Here is a 12890-nt window from a genome sequence, read left to right as displayed (position 1 = left end):
TTCTTGACTTGTTTTACATGTCCTGAATTTTGTTTTGTCGAAGACACCCACAAACGACACGCGAAGCCAATGCCATGTTGAGGATTAAACCTGAATTAAGGAAATTTCATCGTGTGCTTTGTTGCTCCTTCATTATTTTGGATCACAAAACAATAATAACACTCCGGTCGACGCCGACAGCTTCCCACGGATACTTCGAAGCGAGTTGACTCCGAGAAGTCCCTTTCCCGTTGGCTGGAACATTTCGCAACACGGCCACAAAGTCGGATACGACCAAAAAGGTGGGTGCTTGTTTAAGACCCTTTCGTATCCGTATGTGACTTGATGCCGAAGACATTTTGGAAAGGGCATTTTGCCATTTTTCTAAACAACTTGTTTCGAATGTTTCGATGAACTGTTGAAGACCGTATGACAGAAGCCTCCCTCTGTGGTTTGTTCTGTGGGATTGGTTCGAGAAGAAAAACGTTAGAAGGTTAATGTATTTTGAACCTGAACCAAAGTATATTGATTAAGTAAATCAATGGTGCTTCCATGTCGAGCAGCTTCAAGCAAACACTTATGCTGGAAGCATCTTCCCGATGGAACACCGAATCAGCAGCGTTAAATTTCACTTTAAACTCCGACTGCATTGAAACTATGCTGATGAGCTGCCTCATATATCTTACGGTGGCCGGCACAACGCTCCTTGCTCTCCATTCGGCCAGTTTGTTTTCCCTGGTGACGCCTCAATGACCACCGCTTCCATCCCTCGCCGATTGCAAACTCAAGGTCTTAATCAACAGCCCGACCCTCGGCCAATCGATACCCCCGGGGGCCGGAAAATGGGAAATAATTAACTTTAGCGGCCGATGGCGGCAGTGATGGTGAATATATTATTTGTTGCTATCTTTGATCGCACGTTCGCGATTATCGGTGGTGGCCTCGGGACACAGGGCTGGCTACCGGCGAGCCTCTAGGTAGAGCAACACACCGTCCTTTGGACGCATAATCAACTCGTTCACCATCAGCTGCTGTTCGCGGGTGCGCTGCGAGCGAATCCGGTAGTGCCGCAGGACGGACGACACAAGGCTTTTCTCCTCGAGCATCGCGAACCGCTGCCCGATGCAGTTTCGCGGCCCTGCACTGAACGGAATGTACGCGAACGGGTGGCGGTGCTCGCAGTTTTCCGGCAAGAAGCGATCCGGATCGAAGGTTTCCGGGTTGGGGAAGAACCTGGCGTCACAGAGAGAAGGTTAGTTGCCTCGAGGAGGGCATCGTGTAGGGCGACGTACCGTTCATCGCGATGCACATTGTACGAGTGAATGCCGACAATGGTCCGAGCCGGCACTTGATAGCCCCCGAGCTCGATGTCTTCGCTGAGTGTCCGGCCAAAGAACGCCACCGATGGGTACAGGCGGAGCGTTTCCTTCAGGCACCGTTCCAGCAGCTTCATCTCGTTCAGATCGTGCATCGTGGCCGGCCGATCACTGTCGCCGAAGATGGAATCAATCTCCTGATGCACCTGCTCCTGGATATCGGGGTGCAGAGCGAGCAGAAACAGGGCCCAGCTCATGCCCGCCGTCGTCGTATCGTGTCCCTGCGGGGTGCGAGTATTGAGTAAGTGCAATCGATTACGGTTCGGTTAACGACGCCCCACCTCAAACATGAACGTGTCCACCTCCTCGCGCACGTCCTCGTCGGAGAGTGCCGTGTCCGACTCGGTGGTGCTCTGTAGCAGCAGATCGAGAAACGCAAGTCGCTTCCGGCGCCCGACGGAATCGCTGTCCGTCGGACGAGCTGAACCGTCTGTCTCACTTGCCCGGAGGGCGCTCTTTCTTTCCTGGATCACCTGCAAGTACAAACCCCCGGGCGGGGACCGTCATTACTGTGAGTGTTGTGGGGTCGCCAAACACTGGGGCTCTCGAACCTTCCGTGTGTAGCCATGCAGAATCTGCAGCAGTTCCCGTTGCTGGCTCCCGAGAGCGGATCGCTTGAATATCCATTCCGGGTGCAGCCACGGACGGACAAGTCGTTCCATAAACAGAGCACTTAGTCTATGGAAAAGGGGTGGACGATAAGGTGAATTTCGGTGGGGTCTGTGGATTCCGCCTGCAGCTTACCGATAGATCGCATTTACGTAAGCATTTTCCTCCATGTCCGAGGTCTGAGCGTGGACCTTCACACCCATGGCCGTTTCTGTGGAAACATATGTAGCAAGCGTTCGGTAACGTTCGGGAAACGTTTGCCCTACGGAAGCATACCACAGATTATGTCCAGCGCGGCCGTCGTAATGAACGGATAGATGTTGACCGGTTTGCCGGTGCCGGCGTGCGGTCGCAGTTGGTTCACCAGGATGGACGCGTTCTCGGCGAACACCTCGCAGAAGCCGTCGAGCACGGTAAAGTGGAACGTCGGTGTAATGAGCTTCCGGTGCTGGAACCAGCGTTCACCTTTCGACGTCAGCAGTCCCTCCCCGAGCCAGTCGCCCAGGAAGCGGTACAGATTTGCCTTCTCGATGTGTTTGCTGGAGCTGATGACCTTCTCGACGTACTCGGCTTTGCTGAGCCGCACCTCGGGCGTCATCCCCACCCAGACCCGGTGGATCCCATCGTACAGTTGGGTGCGCTCACAGATCAACTTGAATATATCTGTCCGGGTCCGTGCTCGGTTAGTGCGTTCGGCGGCAAAGGTGTTAAGCGGGGCAACGTACCTTCGGGTGTTTTACCATACAGATGATACAGCGTACCGATGAACGGGTACGCCTGGGGGCCAGGAATTTTGTCGTAGATCTGCGATAACCGGTAGCGTCCAACGAGCCATTGCAACACCGGGACTACGAGCACCAACAGCACCAGTGCCGTCGTAAGCGGTTCCATTGTGACCGTGCCCTGTCCGTGATTCGTCTCGGTTTGTTTACGCAGCATCAACTGCGCAGCACCACCTGCTGGAGCGTTCTACACGGAACCGGTTTCGGAGCCGGCACTATGAACGCTCGTCCGGCGCGACTGTGTCTGTGTCGGCGCTCCGGATTCACACGCGTGAAGCTGCTAACAGCTGCGCGAGCGACGCCCTGATTACCCAACTGTAAGATAAGAGCCGGAGTGGCCGATTGGCTTCTTGCCAGCGCGATTCGGTCCGTTGGTGTTGGTGCCGTTGGGGCCGCTTTATCTACAACACAACTCATTCCGTCGACTCATCGTGCTCCGGGGATTACGATTGGACCCGCTTATCTTTAAATATTAGGTTGGTTAAAAAGAAATCTATTATTTTTGGGTGAAATTCAAAACTATATTTATCAGGTTTCCAATAGTCCAATTTGCGTCAAATATGCACCATTTTGCTGGAAAATTGGTTGTCTTTTATCTTACGTTTTTGCCTTTCAGTAAAACTTCCCAACCAAGCTCCCGGCCTTTCTGGGGAATCACTAAATCACGTGCGTGACATTTCGTTGTCCTGGTGGAACATAAATCCTCTTCTGTTGGTCGATTCTGGTCGGTTCTGGTCAATTACTGGCTTCGAACTTCGCAGTTATTGACAGTAGAGAGCTGAATTTAGTGTTTGGCTACACGAAAGCAACTCAGAATAAACGGTTCCTTTCAAGTCCATATACCGAGTAGAACCTTCCTAACCGTTAGTTCTGGTTTGGCCACCGATGCTTAGACCACGATTATTTTCACACAGTATGATCGTATGTATCCCATTACTTATCCCAAATAACCAGCTGTTGAAATATCGGCACCGTAAACACCATGCAAAATTTCAGCGGCCTAATTTGAATTTTCCCCTTTTTCGTAGAAAAATTGTTAAATGTACCAAATTTTCTCACAGTTGACCTCCATTGTTAACACCCTGTAACTTACAAACGGATGGAACAAATAATAAACAGTTAAAGCATTTTTTCAAGTGTAAAGTATCAGACTTTAAAACGAGCTTAAACTTGAAACTGTACAATCGATACTTCACGAGATATTGATCACTAAAATCATCTACCGAGAAAATAATAGATTTCTTTTTCACCAACCCAATATTTGGCAATAGACGGTACGCCAGCTGTGTAGGTCAGGTTAAGCTAAAAATCGATTTCTAGCTGAATGAAACAACGGAAACTTCAAGCAGCGGGCATTAGTGACGCAATATAATCGAATGTTTGCGAATTGTTTTCGTTTCAGACACGCGTTGGGATGACTTGCTATGGCTTAGGGGTGACGAAAATTTGATTGCTTATTTGAGTAGACCATTTTTACAACTCTTCGGACTTTAATCAACCCCTGAGATAAGCTTTGGTATCAATGGAGAGGTATGTTTATAGCTGATACTATTGGACGTCGTGCATACTACGAAACGGGGAACAGGCACTCATTTGTAGATTTGAAAATGTTAATACTTTTGAAACCCTTGACCCGTGGAAGTGGAATTGGATATACTCTGAGAAGCCACAGGAAGCCTTTTGCAGCTATGTTGAGGCACAAAACATCGATAGTTGGGTGTGTCTGTGACCGTCTGAAACCTACCTACTCACACCTCATTAGCTCGTAGTGTTAACAACAACCGAAAGCGATCATGCTGCACAATTTGACGCTCGATTGTGCTAACCCACCCACCGAGTCAATCGAGTGGAACTGAGCACTGAGACCACTGTGGGGGTCGTTCATGTTATTTTTTTTTTTGGGGTGGCGTTTATGCCCACTCTCACCCCAGCACAGCAGGGGCACGTGCGTGAGGTTAATTTAATTACAGCTCTGCTCCGACCTATTTAACTACAAGCCAGCGGATTGCAACGTGTTTTTGGAGCACCATAATTTTAAACCTACCTCACCGAGACACAATAAGGGCGCAAGATTACTGCGTTGCATCGGCAGGGGACCGGTGGCGTTGTTGGTTATCTCCAAAGTCGGATAGTTTATTGCTGCTAAGCTTGTTATGGTGGCTTTGTTTGGGAACTATACTTTCGGTTTTCGTGTTATCGGGGCGTAAAGCTGGCTGCACCCAACGTTGAAGCATCTCCGTTCCGTTGCTTGCAGGGATAAGTTTCCGGATTCCAAAGGGCAAAAACCTTGGCCCAAAAGTTGCTTCTTTACCTCCTCGGCGGCAAGGTGCTCGAGATTATGTAACGCGCTCCAATGTTTCCGGGAACTTGGGTAAGGGGTGGGGGGGGGGGGGAGAGGAATTTAATTCCGGTTCGAAGAAGTTTTCATCCTGTTTCCGCCACCACCACGGAGTGCCGGAAAATGAGAGTCCAAAGTTGAGAGCGGAAAAGTTACAATAGGCAGCAGGCATCTGAAGGGGAAGAAAAATAAAATGAATGCGAATGATTGAAAGTAGCACCGGATGCGGCAATTGCTGCTTCCGATGGTTTTGATCCGCGAGTTCCGCTTACATCCGTAATGAAGTAGTCATCGTCAATAGACCAACCGCTGATAATGAGCAGCGAGGCCTGAAGGACCACCGTCTGTCACTAGCCCGATTATGGGCTGTTAAATTAGTTCCTTCTTCCAGCCGTTACCCCGGCCCATCGTCCGTTTTATGCGTGTGATTTGTGTATTTAACACACTCCAAGTTCCCCATCACTGGAAACCACCAGCCCGGGGTTCGGACCTTTGCTACGACCCTACGAGATGTACTGCGCTTTATGTACTTGTTATGTCCGACCATTCCGGTGTTAATGATGATTAAAACTTTTAAAAAGAAGGCAGTTCCACAACCAGATTGTGTCAAAGATTGGGTCCCGTGAACAATCCGAAAAGGCCACCCCATAAAAGGCTCCACGGGTGACGAAGCACGCGAACCATAGGCGGCCCGAAAAATGTTACAAATTGAAAAATTTATCACCACACTTACCGAGTGTCATATTATTTGACGCTGGCTAACGACGGCTGGATTGTTCTGGACCCGCACACCGTGCACCACGGGCGTACGGCGTGATGGATCCGTGACTTCCGGTCGCGGTTTCGGCGCCACGGTGTTCGATTGGAGCTTCCTGGCGCCCGTAATGGTTGGCCGTAAAAGATGGTGTAAAATTTCCAGCAGTGCGTGCAGAGGCGCGCTTTTCAGTGTTCCCACCATTTGTGGCCGGGAATGAATTCCGGCTGGCTGGCCCCCGCGGGTTTCTAATCTGTTGTGGGGCGTTCTGGCACCAACATGTCCCCGATGGGACGCGTTTTGCAACTCCCGCCGGGCTCATCGTGGTGACATGCCCCATAAACCATCGGTGGCCGGCGTAATGACTGTCGTGCCGTAGGATGCCGTTGCTGGCCATAATTCCACCTCGTCTTTGTATTGGTAATTCACTTTGTTTAATGGAGTTTGCAGTGATGATTTCGAAGAGGCCTTCCGGAACGGCCTCGCCAGTTCCGGCGCTCTGCAGCCAAACGATCCCGCCGCCAAGCATCGAGAAAATGGACAAGCGGTTAGTATTCTGGCCAGCACGATGACGACAATGAATTAAGAGAACCCTGGCCAGACCCTATCATCGAATGCATAATCCAGTGGACATCTGGTTTTTATCTTCCAACGAACAACTCATTTTCTTGCCATCAGCATCGGCCGTTACCCGGTCCGGCAGAAGGCACAAGTTGCAGTCGGTCGGACAGGCTGGGCAGGTCAGGAAACTTTGAGGGTGGCAAAAGTTCTTCTTCATTCCGTGGCTCGTGCTCGGATATGCTCGACTCGGCTTAGAAGTGCAACATGGTGAGCTTACGCCAACTGGGTAACAGTAAACCGATCATTGAATGTGCCAAGGATTAGTTAGTAAACTGGACACTATCATTAACCGGGTTCCGGGGAGACATCAAGTAAACACATTCTATCGATTTTGTCTTAGGTTTGCACCGAATTGAGCAAGTTTCATGAAGGGCAAGGTGCTAGTAATCTGTATAAGTTTATGTCTTATTTTTTGGACTACATTGTGACATGTTTTACTTACGGACAGCCTTTCATGTATGTATGTGTTGGCCTGACGATGGCAAGTTTGAAGTCTCCAGGAATGGGAGGGAAACTTTGTGCTATCTAACATGGTGCGTCCCGCATGGTCAACTCTGGTGCCTCTCCAATTCCTTAAATTATTTTAAATTTGATGCCGATAACGTACTGAGAGAAGTATTTTTATACAACTTCATAGTACAGCGTTACAAGGTCCGAGATTCGCCTTGAGCACTGCTGCTTCACGAATGATCGAACAGACTGCGATTGAGAGATAACTGAAACGTAACTATGCTCATCCTGGTTGGGCTTAGTCTAATCCAATCAAGCCCATTAGCTTATGTTGGTCAGCAGAAAAACCAAAACCTAACGATGCCCTATGCGTAGTAAACGGTCCGACATTATCATGCAGCAAATTCAATTAAATGATTGAATTTATCTCATCACATGCCTACGGCTTGCTGTCCTTCAGAAGCGTAGATTTTTGGGTTTTATTTGATGTTGAAGGCTTTTCGGGTCAAGGAAATCCAGCCCCGCGGTGAATTCTGAGGGGCATCCGTAAGCTTGAAGTTGCGTAAACCAATCTCTCAATTTTCTGGCGCCGGAAAACAATGCTCGGGGTCGGACATATAGAGCGCAACCACTAGTGTTGGAGTATAATTTCCATAATGAAGTAAACATATCTGTTGTTTATCATCCTGCGTGGGGCTCTGGGGTGTGCCCCGCAAACCGTACAGCGTAAGTTGGTCCGGTAACCAACTCCGACGTAAATTCGGTAGCTCCAGACGGACTTCATCAACTGAACCGGATTGGCTAGTGAGGTCTGATCGGGATGTCCCGATAGTAATGCTGCGAGCGTACCATGCAGTACGTGTCTGAAACGGGTCACGAACTGACTGACCTGGCAAACATCCCGAGTGCCAGAGCAGACGGCCAAGCCTCGGAAGTTTCGGTGACGGTGGCAGCACACGCTTCACGGTAATTAAATGTGTGGATGACATAAGGATAATTACACGAACGCTTCGCTACATTACGATAATGCACGGCTCTGGACCAGTGGAAATCGGATAGGAAGGTAGGACATTTTGCGTGCTCGTGAAGCATACCGATGTTAATACAAAATGACTGATAAAGGTTTTGTGGGTACAAACTGGTTAAAGAAATGACATTGGGTAAATGCTAAGTTTTAATAAATGGTGGAATTATACAACGAGTTAATGGAATCGTTTATTAAAACTATTTCTAATACGGTCTCGATTTGACAATCATTGGGTAATGCTGAAATGGTGTTTGAAAATGAAAATTTTGGTTGAAAGAATAAATATTTAAGCTGCCTGGCTCTTAAGCTCTCTGGCTTGTGTTAGTTTTAGTTTTCGCAAAGCTTTTAACACCGGAGGATGTATGAGTATCTGCTCCGAAATGTGCACATTTAATCCATGCAATCTAAGGTTGGGAATTCGCGAACTCAACCGGGGAAGTCCTTTCTGGATCCTTTGTTTGGCTAAATGATGAATTTTCACCGGCAAGTACGCAAATGGAAAGCGAACAGCCATGCTACCCTCAATGAAGAGCGATTCTGACCGTTTCAGAAACTAGACGAGGTTCCGCGTACTGAGGGAATCGTGGTTCGGCTTTTGACGGGCGTTATTTCTCGAATGTTCGTTGACTTTCACATCGGAACATACGTGGTTAGACAGTAGCCCTTCCGTGGTAGGCACCGTTACCGTTTGTCGATCGAGTCAGGTTCTTTTGAAGCCTAAAAACCCGAACCAGAGCTGGCCGGGAACGGTTCGGAGGCGCAAATCGCAAAGGGTGATGCAAGTTCACGGCATTACGCTTCCGCCTGGCTCATTGCATGATGTTTGATGTTAGCAAGTTGGCATCTATTGTTTCGATCGCCCAGGGCCCGGTGACAACGTCCCTTGAATTCGGTGCATGTGACTTATTAGCTAGAACCGATGGAAACTTATTAGATGTTCTCTATTGTTCGGCTGCGGTTAGAACATGAATAGAACTCGTGGTAATTCATTCACGATAAATTCCATTGTATTTTGAGCCGTGGTGTGTTGGGGAACAAATTAAAGGTATAGGTACAATCTACTTAAGCAGACGATTACAATATATTTAATATAAAAAAATACATACGAACGATCGTTACCTTCTAGAATTCAGTTGACGCCAAAATGGGTAATTGATATTGTTCTGCTGGTCTAGTGTTTATCTTCGGAAATTTTCAACCAGAATGTATGATTTTGAATCCTTAAGCAATTTAATGCTGTTCATATCCATCAGAACTTCTAAAGGAAATACTCGAAACTCCTTATCTGACCCGACACCTACTTGAGAGCACGATTTACAGTTCCATAAAATTGTTATTCTAATTTTGTAATAATTGAAACGTCTACAGGGTCTACAGGGAATCCGATTTGGGTTGTGCCAACACTCCCAATGCTGAAAGAAAACGGAACCTCCAGTGCGGTGTTATATTTAGCTGAGTTTCAGCACTTCTCGAAACCCACTACCGGCACTACGGTGCTGAAAAATGCATTTCGGACCCATTTTTAATGAATGCAACGAGATAAAACATGTTGAGGAATGTAATCCCTCGTCACCTCGCCGACCGCCGATGCCGATAGTGCGGGCAAACGCGTGGAAAATCATTGCAGTAGTAACATAAATTACACCCAAGCATGTGACTGATTGATTTATGCTCCTGCCAACGCCGCGGCGCGTCAACATGGGACCGACGGGAGGAACCAAATACTTTCCATGACACCGTCCGTCCCGGGGAACCATGAAAAGGATCCGGCGCCCCTTAATGCAGTGCATCTGCAGTGTGCACTATCAGCAATTCAGCGCGTTGATGGCAGCGAGCCAGTGCGTGAAGTTGTCCGCCATCAATCGGGAGCCACCCTGCGGGGGAGAACCCATTTGACATTCGTGACGTTTTTTGGGCTGGTTGAAGGGTCAGTTGGCTCGGACCGAAATCCGTCACGAGCATCGGTGCAACGACCCGCGCAACGTAACCGTTTCGTTCCATTTGTTGGCCCTACGCCGAGCCCATGAGCACTTCATCAAGTGCTTCGTTGCTGACCACGTTAGCGAGGCACGCGAGCAGTTTTCACCATCTTTGCTTCCACCGCCCGCGCTGTGGGAAAATGAAAATGGCCACCCGGTTCCGGTTCGCCCGGGGCGCAACGGAAATGCGTTGCGTAAGAACCACACTGGGACGCCCGCGGCTCACCTCGTGGATGTGGTTTTTATGGTGGTTGTTAAAGCGGAGTGACGCGCACGAGATAGATAGGGGCCGCACATTATCCTGGCCATATCCATGGGCCGCAGTTGAATAACAAGGGTTTCGCAACCAAGCGGATTGGTCCGCTGGATTAGGGTTAATTAAAATGGCGTCTTCAGCGTTTCTGCCAATAAGTTATCACCTCGATCACTCACGCAACCATCGAACTCCATCTGGTTAAATAATGTTTACAACTATCTGTAGTGTAGCATAAAGCGGCGCTGTTTGCATGATTATGTACGGTCCTTCGATGGGCACACTTCCCAAGGTCGTAAGCTGATGAAACAAGGAGCATAAATTTTGGATTACGCTCGCCCTCTGCCGGCCCAAATCCTTGTCGCGCTTTGTTTGCTTAGGATTTTTCTGCTCAGAAAAGCTTAGCCAATGCGTTCGATCCACTCGCTCCCAGTCCAACCGTCATCCATTTTCCGGACAGGACACACGCCCGAGCCCGAGCTAGAACGGCAAGAACGAAAGCCCCATAAAGTGCCGACCAAGTGGGACAATCTCTCGAGAGCGGAAGGATGGCCCAGATAAGGATTATTTTGGTCTGCTCCCATCGTAAAGTGGACACCGTTTCTGGGAGGCCCCGACACCCGGTTTCGTCGTATTTATTTGGGTCGGCTCTCCGGCTCCCGCCACGCTCGGTACCATGGGCGGGCAATATTTCCGGAAATGATTATGGCCTGGACATCGTCAGTCCGTCACACGGTTGATGGGGGCCACGCTGGACTTGATGGCGTTATCAGTGTGTCGTGCGACCACCGGCGGCCGTGGCGAAGAAAGTGGATGGAAAATTGTTTATTGCCACGTAGAACTTCTGTCACAGCCGCAGGACGTGGCGAACGAAAAGGAAAGGTTAAAAAAATAATAAGACCAAATCTCGCAGTGCCGCCGGAATGCGCGGGCCCAGTCACGATAAACGTCTTAATTGGATGATTTATGAGCGGGGAAATGATACGGCATATTTTGCGACTGCTGGACGGTGTTGGCCGGCCACGTCCGACATTGGAGGACATTTTGCAACATCTTATTAAATATGGTGCACGAGCGTGTCACGTTCGGTCACGGCTCGGGCCAGCATGGCTCACGTTTATTTGCTCTTCTATATGTCCACCCATTTTACTGACTTCTGTTGTCGTATCCGGCGCATGTTTTACGACTTAAAGCGGAGGTTGAAGTGTCGCTGGATGAATGTGATTGTTGTTAAATTACAGAGAAACGCGATTCCACGAGCATTAGCAGGAAGAAGCCAGCCAGAGCCTTGCCTTGTGATTCAAATTTTGAAGCCACACCATGTTGGGCCATGGGGAAGCCATAACATGTAAGGCCATTGCGTTTTGCCTCGCGATACAACATGACCCATCGCCCTCATCGGTGTCATAAGCACACCAACACCTCTGTGAGGACGACACATTCGCCGTGCGCCTTGATAGCCGTTTAATGGGCGTCATCATTAAAGTGCCGGTTTCGCATCAACCGCACGTGCCGAATGTGTTTAGCGAAATGTCGGTGGCTATGCAAACATCAAGTTAAACGGTTGGCCGCCAATGCTACTGTCATGGCCGTCGGATGGATCAGTCAATTTGTTGTTGCGCACCTCGTCCACGGTCCCACGGATTGTGTTTGTTCGAACTGGATCGATTACAGGGGGTGTTACGATAACAGTCGGTGTTATCGTAACGCCGACTGTCAATGCGGGCAGTGCGGCCAGTCTAGAGAAGAAGGAGAAAAAAGAGAGGAGAGAAAACCTATATAAGGGCGCGCGGAGATCAAATAGGGCCTTTTACCGCGTTGAGTGAAACAAGGGACGAGACACTAATTTTTTGATTCCTATTTAAAGAAGCAAATTTAAAGAACCTTTAAAGAACCAATAAATAGTCTCCGCATTTTCTTTGAGCTAGAATTTTCTAACAGGGGGACTGAGAGCGTAATGGGTTCACCCGACAGGTTATTGTGGGAGTCCATTCGGGATCGGGGAGAGAGAAAATAGTAATTGAATTATCGGTAGCACCAGGAGCTGTTGGTATCTAAAAAGCATCAAACACGTTTTTCAATATTGTTTATAACAATTAAACTTTTCTGAATCAAGCTGCCAAGCGAAATCGTTTCTTAATTCAGAATTAGTTTAATAGTCATAAATTGGTTTGCATAGTAATTTTGGCAATAAATTTATTAAAGGACACTGATGAGCTTCTCCTTCTTTTTTTCTAAGAAAAAATGACCCATTTTTTAAGGAACTAAAACCTATACACTAAAGATGGTTTTAGACAAAAAAATATACAAAAATCCAAGCTATCTAATTCTTTAGCTAATTTTTATTGCGAATTCGACTCGAACTTCGAACTTAAATTGCAACTTCAATTATTTACAGTTTACCAATCAAATGGTATTCAGGTGGTATTTGTGGGGTCGTTTCTCAGACTGCAGGGTATTTACTTAACCCTGGTAAAAACGAATCTGTTTTGATTCTGAGCTTCGGTTTTTAACCGTATCTTTCTTCTTTCTTTGACCCTCGGCCATTACATATTATATTTATTCCCATTCTGTTTTACTGACTATCACCGGGGACTACTCTGTCTATTTAGAACCATTCATTGGAATTTTGTTAGCATTTTGAATATGTTCTTGCACCATTTTCAAAATTCACTTTGGCAAACCGATTCACTTGGCATGGCTGGTTGTTTGGGTTGTAGCC

At 48.1% G+C, this 12890-nt stretch overlaps 1 protein-coding gene across 1 annotated transcript; it reads right to left on the bottom strand.

The window, feature by feature from the left end:
* Window positions 1-493: 493 nt before the first annotated feature.
* On the bottom strand, window positions 494-2953 carry LOC131211797 (cytochrome P450 4C1-like). The gene is made up of 7 exons (XM_058205419.1): window positions 2690-2953; window positions 2241-2627; window positions 2100-2175; window positions 1907-2033; window positions 1637-1828; window positions 1272-1576; window positions 494-1212 (listed from the first exon to the last, which is right to left on the bottom strand). The coding sequence occupies exons 1-7, from the start codon at window positions 2901-2903 to the stop codon at window positions 939-941; spliced, it is 1575 nt and encodes a 524-aa protein (XP_058061402.1). The 5' UTR covers window positions 2904-2953; the 3' UTR covers window positions 494-938.
* Window positions 2954-12890: the final 9937 nt, after the last annotated feature.

The sequence above is a fragment of the Anopheles bellator genome, chromosome 2, assembly GCF_943735745.2.
Source record: "Anopheles bellator chromosome 2, idAnoBellAS_SP24_06.2, whole genome shotgun sequence".
Classification (NCBI taxonomy): domain Eukaryota; kingdom Metazoa; phylum Arthropoda; class Insecta; order Diptera; family Culicidae; genus Anopheles; species Anopheles bellator.
The sequence above is the reverse complement of the archived record's forward strand: the minus strand, read 5'-3'. Positions and strand labels throughout refer to the sequence as shown.